The 16,458-nt window shown below is 42.4% G+C and overlaps 1 protein-coding gene across 1 annotated transcript in view; it reads left to right on the forward strand.

The window, feature by feature from the left end:
* Positions 1-16,458, forward strand: part of Macf1 (microtubule actin crosslinking factor 1) — a 323,248-nt gene that overhangs the window by 240,487 nt on the left and 66,303 nt on the right. Inside the window, 2 exon segments of the mRNA XM_032898600.1 lie at positions 607-1,102; positions 2,332-3,803. Of these exon segments, the coding sequence (XP_032754491.1) occupies positions 607-1,102; positions 2,332-3,803 (1,968 nt within the window).

A 16,458-nucleotide genomic window follows, 5' to 3' on the forward strand; every position in this document is an offset into this window, starting at 1 on the left:
CTAAGGTTTGAAGGTAGTTTTAGAAGCTTTTTAAAGATATACAGCTAGGGTAATACAGCCAGGATTGGGGCACAGGCACTCAGGCCTCAGCACTTGGAATTCCAATGTCTTTGGTGAGAGCAGCAGAGATTAATAATAAATTAATTAAAAGCATGGTGCTTGCTTTAATGACAGTCTTTCTCTAACTGTGCTGTGTTATAGTGTTTAGTTGGTATATGGATTCCAGTAAAGAAAGATCAGATGCCTGCAGAGTCTAAGCTTAGTGAGCACTGTGACTAACACGGAGCGGTGTGTGAACTTTCAGAGGACCAGTGTGAACTGCCTGATGAAGTTTAGCCCATTTTCTCAGTCTGCAATGACCATAGCAACCAAACTAAAACAAAGTAGAAAAAATAAAGGAGAAAATTAGAATCAGTGATTCTTTCAGAATAAAGTTGTATTAAGCAATTCTTAAAGATAGTGCTACATTATCTTAGTAATCTGGTCCTAGAGTTTTCTGGCATATTTTCAAAATGGGCTGGCACAGTCCAAACTCAGTTTTTGTTTTGATACTGCTTTTAGATCTGCTTTCCCTGTCTAAACATCTCCACGTTATTTCTGTTCCAGTTTATGCTGAAGGAATTTGAAGCACGAAGGCAGCAGCATGAGCAGCTGACTGAGGCAGCTCAGGGCATCCTCACGGGTCCTGGAGATGTGTCTCCATCTGCCAGCCAAGTACACAAAGATCTGCAAAGCATCAGTCAGAAGTGGGTTGAGCTCACCGACAAGCTTAACTCCCGTTCCACCCAAATTGACCAAGCTATTGTTAAAAGTACCCAATACCAAGACTTGCTCCAGGACTTATCAGAAAAGGTGAAGGCAGTTGGACAGCGACTGAGTGGCCAGTCAGCCATCAGCACCCAACCTGATGCTGTGAAGCAGCAGCTCGAGGAGACCAGTGAGATTCGGTCTGACTTGGGACAACTAGACAATGAGATGAAGGAGGCTCAGACGCTGTGCCAAGAACTCTCACTGCTCATTGGCGAGCAGTACCTCAAGGATGAGCTGAAGAAACGTTTGGAGACAGTCGCCCTGCCACTCCAAGGCTTAGAAGACCTCGCAGGTGAGCTGAAGTGAGAATAACAAGCAAAAGGAATGGCTAGGCAGGCCAGAATCTAGAATGACCCTTCCATCAATTCTTGGGGCTAGCATGAGATTCACTTATCCTTCCTTCTAGTGACAGTGAGAATTGAGTGGTTATTATCCAGTGAGCATTGGTGTGTGTAGAGCGTCACATGACTCACCACAGTACTGGAGATAAAGCTCTAAGGCCACATCAGCGAGCCTGCACACACTCACCTCTGAACACATTGATGGGTGGAGTTATAGACACACTTTTAATTAACCCCAGCCCTTGTTTTCTCTATGTTGCTGATGCACATGCCTATTCCCAACCCCGTGAGTGCAAAATTAGAGTGTATTTGGGGATTTTTAAGATTTTTAGTAATCTTTATCATTTGCTTACACATAGTCTCTTATCCGTGGAATGAGAGTATAAGGACTTATGAGCTGCCATGTTGGTGCTAGAAACCAAACATGGATTGGTCCTCTCCAAGAGCACTTAGTACTGCTAACTGCTTAGTTAGCCATCTCTCCTTTTTCTTTTGTTTTGTTTTGGTTTGTTTTTTTCACCATAGGGTGTTTCTGTGTAACAGCCCTGGTTTTCCTAGATCGTAATTTGTACATCAGGCTGGCCTTGAACTCACAGAGATCAACCTGCCTCTGCCTCCTCAGATTAAAGGCATGTGCCATCACACTGCCCCCCCTTTTGATGAAAATTTTTGTATTAAATTTGTTCCTCTTCTGGAAATGATATGACTTTCAGGTTTTTTGTTTGTTTGTTTGTTTGTTTTGTTTTGTTTTTTTGGTTGGTTGTTTTTTGTTTTTTTGGGTTTTTTTATTTCATATGCATTGGTGTTTTGCCTGCATGTGTGTCTATGTAAGGAGAGGGTGTCAGATTCCCTGGAACTGGACTTACAGACAGTTGTGAGTTGTCATGTGGATGCTGGGAATTGAACCTGGGCCCACTGGAAGAACAGCCAATACTCTTAACCACTGAGCCATCTCTCCAGCCCCACTTTCAGTTTTTATTGACTTAAATGTGTCAGGTCATGTTACATGGTTGATCAGAGGATTGAGTATATATAGGAACCTGGTTTTGTTCTTATTTTTATGTCAGACTCTCAATTATTATTTGTTTCTTATTCTTAAGATTTGACCATACACTGTTAGCAAATGTTTTAAATTCCATGTTCAGGCTTGATTGATCTTAATTTCATTTTCTTATGTCAGCTGACCGCATGAACAGACTCCAGGCAGCTCTTGCCAGCACCCAGCAATTCCAGCAAATGTTTGATGAGCTGAGGACCTGGTTAGATGAAAAACAAAGCCAGCAAGCAAAAAACTGCCCAATTTCTGCAAAATTGGAAAGGCTCCAATCTCAGCTACAAGAGAATGAAGAGTTTCAGAAGAACCTTAATCAGCACAGTGGTTCCTATGAGGTGATCGTGGCTGAGGGGGAGTCTCTGCTGCTTTCTGTGCCCCCTGGAGAAGAGAAAAAGACTTTACAAAACCAACTGGTTGAACTCAAAAGCCATTGGGAAGATCTTAATAAAAAAACTGCAGACAGACAGTCTAGGCTCAAGGACTGTATGCAGAAAGCTCAGAAGTATCAGTGGCATGTGGAAGACCTTGTGCCCTGGATAGAAGATTGCAAGTCCAAGATGTCTGAGTTGCAGGTTACCCTGGATCCAGTACAACTAGAGTCTAGCCTCTTAAGGTCAAAGGCTCTGCTGAATGAGGCAGAGAAGCGCCGCTCCCTGCTGGAAATACTGAATAGTGCTGCTGACATTCTTATCAATTCTTCAGAAATCGATGAAGATGAGATCCGAGATGAGAAGGCTGGACTCAACCAGAACGTGGATGCCATTACCGAGGAGCTGCAGGCCAAAACAGGCTCTCTAGAAGAAATGACTCAGAGGCTCAAGGAGTTCCAGGAAAGCTTTAAGAACATTGAAAAGAAAGTTGAAGGAGCCAAACACCAGCTTGAAATCTTTGATGCCTTGGGCTCTCAAGCCTGTAGTAACAAGAATCTGGAGAAGCTAAAGGCTCAGCGAGAAGTGCTACAGGCCTTGGACCCTCAGATAGACTACCTGCGGGACTTCACTCAGGGACTCGTAGAGGATGCCCCAGACGGATCCGATGCTTCCCCACTCGTGCACCAAGCTGAGCTTGCACAGCAGGAGTTTTTGGAAGTGAAGCAAAGAGTGAACAGTAGCTGCCTGACCATGGAGAACAAGCTAGAGGGGATCGGGCAGTTTCACTGTCGAGTCCGAGAAATGTTTTCTCAATTGGCTGACCTGGATGATGAGCTAGATGGCATGGGAGCCATTGGTAGAGACACAGATAGCCTCCAGTCACAAATTGAGGACATACGGCTATTCCTTAACAAAATCCAAGCCCTCAGGCTTGACATAGAGGACTCTGAAGCAGAGTGTCGAAAAATGTTGGAGGAAGAGGGGACTTTAGACTTACTGGGTCTCAAGAGGGAGCTAGAAGCCCTTAACAAGCAGTGCGGTAAACTGACAGAGCGAGGGAAAGCTCGCCAGGAGCAGCTAGAGCTGACGCTGGGCCGAGTAGAGGACTTCTACAGTAAACTGAAAGCGCTCAATGATGCTGCCACTGCTGCAGAGGAGGGAGAAGCTCTTCAGTGGATTGTGGGGACTGAAGTCGATGTCATCAACCAGCAACTAGCAGATTTCAAAGTAAGTTTTGCCCCCTTTTTATTTCCTTTCTCTCATTAATGCTTACACTTTAGGTATCAGTAGAGTCCGTTTTGTCACTTGGGTCAGGTTTCTTATCTTTACTTTCATTACCACCAAAACACACTGTGTAGAGTCTAAGAGTCTCTTGGATGTCTAAGAAGACGGCTTTGAACATTTTTCTTTTGTGGTTTCCTTCTATCTTTACAGCCAATTAAGGATATGGAAAAAAGCCTTGTCTCTTAGTCTAAGAATCTCTTCATGATTTCTTGAACTTTCAAATTAACAGATTTGGTAACTGCAGTGAAAGTGTTCATGGTCCTGCTTCTCAGACTGAGCTGTGAGCCTTCTCCTGAAATGTTAATTCTGCACATATTTTCAGAGGGACTTTATTGATAGATTATGAAACAATGTAAGGTTTTCATGAATTATTAAGTGAAACACTGAATCAAAGAAATTTCTGATTTGCAAGAAGCAGCCTTCAACTCCTGACCCCTCGTGTACAAATCCCTTGCCTGTAGGAGAGTTTGTGAAATCTTACTTAGAAAATGTTTAGTCTCTTAACATAGTTACATTTTCTGGTACTGAGATTTTGTGAGTCAAACAATAGGATCAAATGTCCAGAGCCCAAAATATTGATTTACTGGTCAAGTACTTATGTGTCTTGGCTTGCACTGTGAGCCTGTGCTCAAGAGTTCCTGGAGTTACAAATGCCCCAAGTACCTCACTCTGCTGGCACACCCTTCATGGCACATGGGATGGGTTTGGAAGTAATGTATGTTGTACTACATTCTATGCTAATTATTTCCACAGATAACACTCCTTATCGGAATGTGCATGGTAGCACACACCTATAGTCTCGGGTCTTAGGCAACTGATATAGGATTGCAAGTTCTCAGGCAGCCTATATAGTAAGGCCTTATCTCAAAAAGGAGAAAGGGGCTACTGGCACCAAAGCAGGGGCGCACTGACCCTGGGAGGTTATAACGTTATAGACAGAGCCTAGTGTGATATTGGCAAAAGCCACGTTTGGAGATAGTGTAATCTGTAGCTACAAAAGATCATCATATTTGAGTGTCTTGGTAGTTAGAGAATATTCAGACCCATGGCATATATACCTCTGTTTCATTAGCAACGTGGCCTGTTCTGTGTTAGCTCATACGTTGTTTCCTTTTCTGTTCAAAGGTCCTTGTAAGCAGAAACTTATATAAGTTTGCATCAGTTTTTTACGGTTTACCAGGATCTGAGTTACTTAAAATTAGCTGTCTAATCAGATAAATGATTTTTTGTTTAGAAAACTGAAGGTTTTCCCTATAGGCTCCAAAACAGTTATATCTCAACAAATCCTTGTTTGTGAAGGAATTATTTTAAATTTTTTTTTGCATAGGTCTATATTGAGCCTCCCACTTGCTAGGCAAGTATTCTGCTGAGCTGTAACCCCAACCTGCCTCATTTTCTCAGCAGTGTATTGTCATTCATTTTTCCTAAAGGGTGCAAGCTAACATTAGAAAGAAGGTATTCTTGGAGCGGTATTTTTGAGGACTCAGGAGATAGTCGAGGCTATTTTATAGTAAATGTTCCTGCATCACTGTGGTATGAGTGCCTACTAAAGTGTTTATTTGTGGAGCCAATATTATCAAAAGCCTCAGTGAATCCAGACAAGGGGCTCTGCTTGATGGGTACTCAGGCGTTGCAGTGTCAGCCAGTAGCCTGTCCCAATCAAGACAGGAAGGCCCAGACTTGTTCAGTCTCCAATCGTAAGCTTCCCCAAGAAGGTACTATTGGTGTCTGTAGAGGATCTGGTCCAAGAACATCTAATCCAGAACAGGGTTGTTGAGCCCAGAAGTCAAGACAGGCAAGGAAAGTTACTCAGATTGATCACAACAACCAATGATGAATCGTTCAACTGCAAGTGATGTTTCTCAGCTTGGATCCTCAGTCTTGAAGTTGACCATATCAGTTGATAACCTCAGCCTATAGGTTCCATATCAGTTGATAACCTCAGCCTATAGGGTCCAATCTCACCAAGGCCATAAACACTTTAACAAGTCTTGTTTCATTGAAATCACAAGAGATGGATGACCTCAAGAAACAAATGGCCAGTGTACTCTGTATACTCACCAAGGTAGCTGATCAGGCTGACCTTGACCATGCTAGAGCTGCAGTAGGAGGCCATTTTGTGCAGATGGATGGTTCCTCAGCTGCACCTCAGTCTACAGTGTTATATCCCTTTGATGAGACTCAGCCAGCAAGTTTCAGTAAAGGACTAATCATAGACCAGGGGGAAAGCTTACTTGTGGTTTCTACAGGTCAGATTGGTTATATAGATACATAGTAAGGAGATAATTTTTGAATTTTCCCCACTACCGTGATGTTAGGAATTACATTCTTCTCTCTGTATAGATGGCTCAATTAACTACCTATTGAAAATTATTTTAGAAAAAACCCAGAGTAGAAAATCGCAATATAACAATGAAAAACAGTACACATTTCAAAACAATATAGCATAACAAGGTTACCAGTGTACCGCTGCCATCACTCCCACAGCAGTTGCTGGGCCTGCCTGTAGAAATCTAATCTTCAGTGAGCTACAGAAGGAGGTAAACAAGCCTGTGAAAATTGTGTTAGTCAGGCATGGTGGCACAGCATATGGGAGGCTATGGTTGGAAGATCATGAGTTCAAGACCAGCCTGGCCTACATAAGTAAGACCTTGTTTCAGAAGCAAGCAAAAAGCATTAAATACACACTTACATCAAAAAGAATCCATAAAGGGCATAAGTTGTGTTTGAATTTAGTAAGTATTTTTCCCTTGGTTTAAAACAGTGATTTTCAACCTGCCTAATGCTGTAATCCCTTAATAAAGTTCTTCATGTGTGGTGACCCCCAAACCATAAAAATTATTTTTGTTGCTACTTCATAACTATAATTTTGTCACTGTAATGAATCATGAGGTAAATATCTGAAATGCAGATGGCCCTAGGCGACCCTTGTTAAAGGGTCATTTGGATAACCCAAGGAGTCACAGCCCACAGACTGAGAACTACTGGTTTAGGGAGATGTTCTGGACTTTGATGAAGCTGGAAGATTCACTGGGTGAGCTTTATGTCTAGCATGTTAGTTCCCTAAGAACGCCCCGTGTTCAGTAGCTGTTTAGCTGTCCCCAGCTAGCTTTGCTGTGTTCTAAGAATAAGCTGCTACCAACCAGTATTATGGTTATAAAGGCTGGAACCAGTCAGCTGGGTACTGGCAGGTGTTTATCTACAGGCTGAGCGTGTTGACAAGGCAAGCCTAGAAGTGAAGGGGAAGGTTGCTGAAATATTTTGTTGAAGTCAGTATGTACTTACTATAAAACAGTCAATACCCCTACCATTCTCCCAGTTGATGGTTAAGTCAGAATCCTGTTCACTAGATTTCCTAATAGGGAGGCTTTTTTTTTCTTTTTTCTTTTTTCTTTTTTCTTTTGGCCTCTTCCCAGCAAAGGACTTTGGCCAGGAAGGAGGGGCCCTCTCTTGGCTGAGCTCTTGGGAAATGAGAACAATAAGAGAGGCAAGCTCTCAATCAGTTGCCCAGGCCTCTAGAACTTGCAGAAAGGTCTTCTGGACCCATTCTACAGATGGAATCTTGTTCACGATGGGAGTAAGTGTTGAGTTTCTGGACTGATGTCTTGTAGTTCGGAAGTCAATTAATCTTCCCTTGCTCCAGCAGTGACCATAAAGCATGACTCAGCAAAACATTTTCAATAAGAAAAATCAAACGAATATAAGTATTTAGAGGCATTTTAGCTTAAAGTTTTTCTTTTTAGTGGTCTCACACTTAGCACAGAATCTAATGAAAGATAAGACTCTGTGAGGCAGCCACAGGCCATTCTTTGATCTGACTGTGGAGAAGAGGCGGATTGTCCACTCTATGAAGCCTTCAGGGTCACTTGGGACTGCAATTTTGATAAACCATAGAGTTGCAGTTAGTCTGTGGAGAAAATGGTTTCCCAAAGTTACTATTCCTAAGGAAGGTTTTCCTTTTGTCACCTCCACAGAATTTGTAGAATCTGGTTGGCTAGTAAGTATCATTTAGACACCAACAGAAGAAGCCTTTTCATTCTAAGCAGGTAAAGTCCTCAGTCATCCTGCACTGGGACATTTACCAAGGCCTCTTCTCTCTGCTACTTTCTGTGGGAAATAGAAAGGAAGGGGCTTTTCCAGAAATCATGGCTGTGGAGCATGTTTTCAGAAAATGGTGAGGAGAAGATGTTAGCTAATCTTTTCAGAAAATTCCGTTTCTGAGGAAAAGGAATTACGTTTGTCTAATAAGAGAGGAGGGACCTTTGTTTGTAACATTGAAACTTGAGCCAAAGATTCCCCTAGTGTGACCTTCCTGGGAAGGGGAAAGGGGAAAAAAAAAACAAAAAAATTATTCAGTCTGGTGGTTTACAAGAGGCTTTCCTTGTTTTGAAATTGTAGCTTTTGTCAAGCATTGAGATCATTTTGAGTCTTAACTCCACCTCTCTTTTGCACCCCTGTTCCCTCAACAACAGTCATGCATGACTTCTGTCTGCCTCTACCTCAAGTGCTGGGATTACAGGCTAAGGCCTCGCTTTATGGAGTGCTGGCAAATGGAACGAGGGCTTTGTGCATGCTAAGCAAGTAGTCCTCCTATTGAACTCCAGCACCTGCCCCAGACTCTCGTTCTTGTTTTAAAGGCTGGCTAGCAGGATGGAGGAGGCACAGCAGACTTCCTAGCACTGCTCTTCTAATCAGTGGTTTTCAACCTTCCTGATCCTGTAGCCTTTTAATACAGCTCCTCATATTCTGGTGACCCCATTGTTGCTATTCATAACTATAATTTTGTTACTGTTGTGAATCATACTGCGCTATGTGGCCCTTGTGAAAGGGTCCTTTGACCTTGCCTCCCCTCACCAGCCTCCTCAAAGGGCTGCAACCCATAGGTTGAGAACCACTGAGGACTGAGCATAGTTTAGGGTCAGTGATACTTGGAGTTTTTCTGACAGAGTTGGATAGCCTCCTAGCAAACCAGAGCAAGAAGCTCTTTAGTCCTTTGATTCCTGCCCCCTCCGGTAAACAAGTTTAGGCAGCCTCTTAAGTGCACAGATGAAAACCCTTGGAGGATGGGTCCAGTATGGTGCTGGAAGTGCCAATTTGCCCAGTTACGTCTTCATTCCTTTCACCATAGTACAAAGGCATTATCAGTCCATCCAAGGTTTGCCAGTTAGTGCCCCTGCCTATGAATGAGTCACTAGTGGAGAGGGCAAATGAGGTCAGAGCTATCTACCTGCCTAAGGAGACCTCTGTGAATGGGGTATTAGATGCCCCTTTGAAAGCGGCCAGCGGGAGGCTTGTATATTCTGCCCTCATGCCTCCTCCCCTGCCTAGTGATAGCTGATCCTTGGCCTATTTTGAGTTTTTTGTTTGCTTTTGTTTTTTTTGTTTTTTTTTTTTTCAACAGAGCTACTCCAGTGGCAGCTGGGGTCCAAGGAAGAAAATACCCTAAATTAGTTTTCCCACCTTCAGCATGTTAACATTTTAAACTGGGTTGTTTTTTATTGTGGGGAGCTGTCTTGTTCATTGGAGAGTGTTGACCTGTGTGAACTAGCAAGAGTAACTTCCCAAAGGTCCCTGGAAGGCAGCGATGCCCTCTCTAGAACTCCTGCTCTGGAGGAACATTGCCTGCCACACTTGGGATAGGTTTAAGTTAAATGTCGTATGCAGGCCGTGTCCTGCTAACCTGATTATGATATGGGTATTAGCGGCACTGCCTCTAAGTGAGCCTGTCTTTAGACCAGCTCTGGAGCCTTTGTTTTCTGGTGGTAATCTATATCTGGTTGAAGAATGTCCTGGACACTTTCCCTGGCAGGGGAGACGTGTACAAACAGTTGTTGATGCAGGTGTTTAGCTGATGATGCATGTCCAAAGAGAGGGGGAACTTCCTATCTGGAAAGGCTTCAGGGAGCTTCCTTGTCCTGTGCCTTTAAGGGGAGATTACGGAATGTCAGTTGTTCTCTGGAGCCAACCCAAAATTTGGCTGCTGGTATTTGTTTCCCTTATGTGACTACCCTCCGCTGCCTCACCCCCTAGAATTCCAATGCACTGTGATAATCCTCTCCACCCCCACTACCAACTAAATGGGGAGGAGGTAAAGAAACTTTTTACATTATGTCAAACTTTTTCTAGTTCTCTTTTTAAAAAGTATCGCCCCTAGACAAAGAACTACAGACAACTGAATACTGAGAGAAAGAGAAATGGTCTTCCCTAATTGGTGATTCAATATTAAGTGGTCAGCCCTGAAAACACATATACAAGTCATATTATAAAGACTGAGCAGGTTGTATTTATATATTTAAGAATGATGGGCTGGAGAGATGGCTCAGTGGTTAGGAGCACTTACTGCTCTTCCAGAGGTCCTGAGTTCAATTCCCAGCAATCACATGGTGGCTCACAACCATCTGTAATGGAATCCAATGCCCTCTTCTGGTGTGTCTGAAGACAGTGACAGTGGAATAAATAAATAAATAAATAAATAAATAAATAAATAAATAAATAAATAAATAAATCCAAAAAAAAAAAAAAAAAAAGAATGAGTGTGTGTGTGTGTGTGAATCCATACACATATGCAAGTAACAGCTACTAAAGATAAAGAGGCTATGAATTTGAAAGAGCAAGGCTAACATGGGAGAGGTTGGAGGTAGGAAATATAATGTCTAATAAAAAATCACTTAAAAAGTATTCCCACTTAGTATTTTTAGTGTGAGCATCCTTGATGCAATCTGAGCTTCTTCTCCCCATTGTGTTGTCTTAGGAAGCCTAGTGCCTCAGAAGATGTCGAATGGAATGTCATCAAAAATGCTAATAGATCTCACTTTTGATAGCAAAAAGATGTTTAAACAACTAATAAATGTATCAGAAACCAAAGAAAAGGACTAAGCGCTTTGATTTGATTGTATGCTTTACGTATAATGTCAGCACCTAGCATTCTCAACTACAAGTCATCATACAGTTTTGTATAAAAAGAAATTCTGGGGTTGGGGATTTAGCTCAGTGGTAGAGCGCTTGCCTAGGAAGCGCAAGGCCCTGGGTTCGGTCCCCAGCTCCGAAAAAAAGAACCAAAAAAAAAAAAAGAAAAGAAATTCTATTTCTTAAAAAAAAAAAAAGAAAAGATGCAATCTATGCAAAAATATGTTTATTGTTAAATAAATTATTAAGTGAACATGAGTTATGGAGATCACACATACTGAAGAACTAGACAGTTTATTTTATTGCTATGTGTAGGGATGAGTACAAATGGTCTCAGACTTAGCCTGGGCCCTTAAAAACTATGCTGGAGCCAATGCCGGCTGCTGAGGAGGCTGAAGCAGGTAGGGTCCTTAAAGCTAGGAGTTCAAGGCTAGCCTGGACAACATGGGAAGACCCGGGCAATTTGAAGCTAGATGACCATGCATGTGCAGTGAGCCATGAACTTGTGGGGACATGGAGCAGCTCTGACCTGGCAGTTGGTACAGTTGGCTTCTTTGCCAAGAAAAAGTTAGTCCCACAGGCAATCCAGTCAGGTCACTGCCCAAAGGCAGCACTGTGCTAAAGGACTGTCTCCTGCCAAATGGGTATTTCCCCAGTCTCAACTGTCCTAATTGGAAAACCTAGCCATGAAAAGAATGTACTTCTTCTTATCTTCATTAAGACTACAACACAATCTGTCCTTCTCAAGGATGGTACAAGATTCATGGGAACCACTCCAGAGGCCCTCATAAGATTTTCCTGCCACCAGTGTTGTACCTGAACATAAGAACGTTGCTTAGCCGAGCACAGTGTCACAAACCTGGGAGGTAGAGGTACAAGTTTGAGAACAGCCTGGTCTACAAAATGAGTTTTTAGGACAGCCAGGGCTACATAGAGAAACCCTCTGGGAAGTAGGGGAAGACTTGTTTAAGAGAAAAAAAAAAACTTTCTTAATGTAAGTCGGAGTGAGACTCAGTAGTTAAAAGCTTTCTGTCTTTCAGAGACATAAGTTCAGTCCCCAGCACTCCCAGCGCTCACCACCACCTATAACCAACTGCAGGTCCAGGAGATACGCTGGCTTCTGAGAACTCTGTACTCACATGTACAGACCCACACAGGAACATACAAACTTAACACATAATTTAAAAATATTTTAAAAAACAACTTGGTTAAGCAGCATAGCAAATAAGCCTTTATGTGGAACTGAAAGGTTGGTTTGGTGTAAAGTTCATACTATGCCCTGGTTCTTACACAGAGAGCACTTTTGCTCCTTGGAGACAGTTAGCAGTGCCCAAGACACTGTTCCTTCTTTTGTTCTTTCTTTCCTTGTCTTTTCTTTCCTTTTAAAGATAGGATCTGACTGAGTATCCCTGGCTAGCCTCAAACTCACATACCTATCCCTGTGTCCTGAATGTTGTCACTGATAGGGGCACTGCTAATAGTATCTAGTGATTGCTGCTGACTATGCTAAAATACACAGGAAAGTCCCTTACAATAAAAATTACACAACCTTCTTTTAGAAAATAGCAGTTGGTTTTTTAACCTTCCTTCAGATTCCACATAATGTTTGGATTAGCTGGTGAAATCATTTGGGGACACTGCGTAGAGAAGCTTATGTGGCTCCCCTCACATTTTTGAAAAAAATAGTTAAGAAATAGGATTGCTTCCTGGAGGACTTCTAAGGTCAGAAACTTTGGGGCTTATTTGACTCAGTGGCTAAAGAATTTTCTTGTGCTTCACCAGTCCCTGCCCCACCCTGCCACAAGGTTACTGCTGTGGACATCAATCAGCTGTGTATCTCAAGCTACTTCCTGTAGGGTGTGTTGTGGAATGGCATCAGCCCCTGCACCAGATGGGAGTGCTGGTCTCTGTGTCATTTTATCAAACTCGATAGTTGGAACAAAGGATTCTCTGTTAGGAGAATCTGTTAGGAGAAAGGGAGCTGGTGCAGTCAGACAGCCCGTGTGCACACACATGGTTCCCACCCACAGAAAAGGGAGACATAAATTATTCTGTAGCCTTCTAAAACTAGGGTTCCCAGGGTGGATTTCCTGGGCATTTTCTTCACCCTAGTTTTGGCAGTACTCCTTATTCTCCCAAATTAATGCACGAGCCAGCTGACCTGATGAATTAAGTGGTGGCATCCTTCAAAACTGATCTATTTCTTTGTCCCAGTCTTCAGTCTTTTTCTTCAGTCTTTGACTAAGTACTTGATCTCCACTGTTTTTCTAGTCCTGTTTCTGATATAGTCCTGCACTCCAATTATTTATCCGAGTCATACCTAATACATCTGAACTATTATAGTTCTACTCTTCATTTGAAGGCATAACTCACGTCCCATCTTATTATAAAGTATTCCTGTCCTTTCCAACTTACTCCTCCTCATAATTTAAATCACTTAGCTCACTGTAACTTGTTTGGTCTTATTAACTAATACCTAACTTGGATACCTTGTGATTATATTATTTTTCCAACAAAACTATTCTTATGCCTTTCACATGAAGACAAGTGAAATATTTAACTGATTAGGTGGATGTTTTTTTATTTCTCATAAACCACATGAGCTCTAGGATTCAAAATGGTATCTGGGCATGGTGGGACACACCTGAAATCCCTTTACTCAGGATGCTGAGGAAGGAGAACTGTGGATTTGTGACCAGCCAAAGAGTAGCAATACCTAGGCAAGTTGAAAATTTAGGTCATGGTGCCTTAATACAACTTTTAACATCACACACACACACACACACACACACACACACACATTTATTTATTTATTTATTTATTTATTTATTTATTTATTTATTTATAAGCTCATAGACAGCAAGGTTCTAAGGCCATTTTGACTTTTGTGCTCTATAAGTCACTATTATTTTCAAATCACTAATCGGAGTTAGCTAGAACACAGCTCAGTGACTTCCCTAGCCCCTCAGTTGCTCATCAGATCAGCTTTAATGACCTCAGAGTCCTTGGCCTAATTAACTTTAGCTTTCATCGTACACCACATTATCTTCCTCTGTTGCCATACAGTGAATGGCAACTACTAAGTCAGCATCTGTAAGAGAGACGAGTCTTAATATTAATCAGCCTTTAATTAAAACATCAAAGTATAAAAGGAAAAATCACCAGCTTTGTTTTAAAGACAATCAGCTTTTAAAAAGACATAATTCATCTCTCTGTAGTTTCAACCTAGACTGAGATGTTTTACAAGAAATCTTTATTTATGACTTCAGTAAATATGTTTCTAATGTGCTCGAATATGTGTATACATGATCCAAAGGAAGAACATACGGATTTAAGGAAACTAAAGGAAAGTTGATCTTACTTGAATTTACATGTCATTCAAGCAAACCATCTAAGATCTGTCATTTTACAGTTAATTCCCAAAGATGAGCCTTTTTTGGCCTCTCTCTTCCCTTCCTCCCTCCCTCCCTCCCTCTCCTCTCTCTCTCTCTCTCTCTCTCTCTCTCTCTCTCTCTCTCTCAAAGAGAAGGTGCAAGAAAGGAGGCTGGTACTTGTAGATGTCAGACAGCCTATGAGAGTTGGTTCTTTTCTTCCACCATTTGAGTTCCAGAAACTGTTCTCAAGTCATTGCCCTTGATGACAAGCACCTTTATCCACTGAGCCATCTAGCAAGCCCCTTGGTCTAGTTCTTTAACCTCTAACCTGAATTGTGTATTTGTTCATTTGAGATCAGTGATGAGGATTACTTGAGTAGGGACTAGAGATGGGACTCAATGGTAGCACACTTACTAGTGTGCACATGGTCCTGTGTGTGATCCCCACAGACACCAGGTAACAAGATCAAAGAAATGCTTTACAAAAATCTCAGTATTGTTCTGCCTTATTTTCTCATATTTGAGAAGGGTACCTGCAGTAAGATTGTTTAGTAATTCAGCCCATAAAAGCAACTTTGTGATAGTCCTGCCACTTTGAAACCAAAAAAGAAAAGGCTGTTAAGTCCCAGAGAAAGCCATCCTATGATGTTCTCAGCAAAGCTTCCCCTGGACTTCCTGACTAGGTCAGAACCCCCTGACTCATGTGTTTATAGCATGGTTTGCTTCTCTTTCAGAGTCCTTATATAGCTAAAGTGAGTGTCTATCTCATCTACTAAGATGTAGGTACCTGACCATGTCTCATTAAGATATCTCAGTTCCTAGACAGTCTGGGGCCAAGTAGGTCCCAAGAAATATTTATTTAACAAATAAACAGAATTAAAAATACAACTTTGAGTAAGAGGTATAGCTCAGCCGTAAGACATAAGCTTAGATATATGTAAGGCTCTGTTTCATCCTTGTTTAAAAAAGAAGAGAAATCAATACAACCTCAGGGAACTAGAGAGTCAGCACGGAAGATGATTTCTTGTTCGTGCAGAGGACCCAGGTTCCGTTGCAGCACCATGTGGTAGCTCATGTTCATGGTCAGTTCAAGGTGGTCTGGAACCTTTCTCCGACTTCCACAGGCAGCAGGCATGCACGCATACAGACAAAACAGGTATACACATACAGTGTTTTGTTCTGTTTTGTGTTCGAGACAGGATTTCTCTTTAGCCCCGTCTGTCCTGGAACTCACTCTGCAGACCAGGGTGGCCTTTAACTCAGACATCTACCTGCCTCTGCCTCCCAAGTGCTGCAATTAAAGGTGGGCACCACCACCGCCGGTCCTATAGATAGTTTTTTAAAGAATATGACTTCAGTAGTGCAGGTATGGGGTGGGGAGGTCAAGAAAACAAAAGATCACTGCCTGGAAAAGAGACATCATGATAACCGTGTGCTGTGGAGCCAAAAAGAAGAGAATTTTGAAGGATGGCAGATCCTTCCGTGCAGCCATTATCCTTAACCTCTGCTGTCTAACTTAGCACCATCACTGCTGAGACTGTTCCCTAGAAGGATTCATTGACTTCCTACTTGACTAATCTGGTGACATTGTCTTCTCCCCCCCCCCCACCCCCGGAGCTGGGGACCGAACCCAGGGCCTTGCGCTTGCTAGGCAAGCGCTCTACCACTGAGCTAAATCCCCAACCCCCATTGTCTTCTTTCTTAAAAACTTGATTTTAGGGACTGAAGAGATGGCTTAGTCAGTATATAACCTACCATACAAGCATAAGAACCTGAGTTCAGATCCCAAAACTTCATAGAAGAAGTCAGACGCAGTGGCACAGGTATCTGTAACGCCAGAGATGATGGTGAGAGTAGTGAGAGACAAGTAGGTCCCTAGAGCTCATTGGCCTGCCAGACTACTGTAATGCATGGACTCAGGTTTAGTGAGAAACCCTGTCTCTAAGAATAAAATAGAATGAAGTAGAGGAAGGCATTGCTCTCTGGCTTCCAGGTGCCCGTGTACATGCATATCTCCATGCACATACCTCCACAAACAGGAGAAATGTCAGGTTGAAGCTGGCCTCAAGCTCTTGGTTCTCTTGCCTCACCCTTCCAAGTTCTAAGTTTTCAGGTGTCTTCTCCCATGCCTAGCACCTACTTACTGTCTTGGCATTGTTCTCTCCCCATGTCTTCTGGGATGATCTGTTTCCTTCTGGGTTTGCCTTCTTACCTCCTCTATGTGGCTTTTGAGTTTCTGTCATCTGTTCTTTTCTCTCTCCACATTCACTATGCTGAGGTAGCCAGCTGTCTCCACATTGTTCCATGGTGAAGGGCTT

This window comes from Rattus rattus, chromosome 1, assembly GCF_011064425.1.
Source record: "Rattus rattus isolate New Zealand chromosome 1, Rrattus_CSIRO_v1, whole genome shotgun sequence".
In the NCBI taxonomy this organism is placed as follows: domain Eukaryota; kingdom Metazoa; phylum Chordata; class Mammalia; order Rodentia; family Muridae; genus Rattus; species Rattus rattus.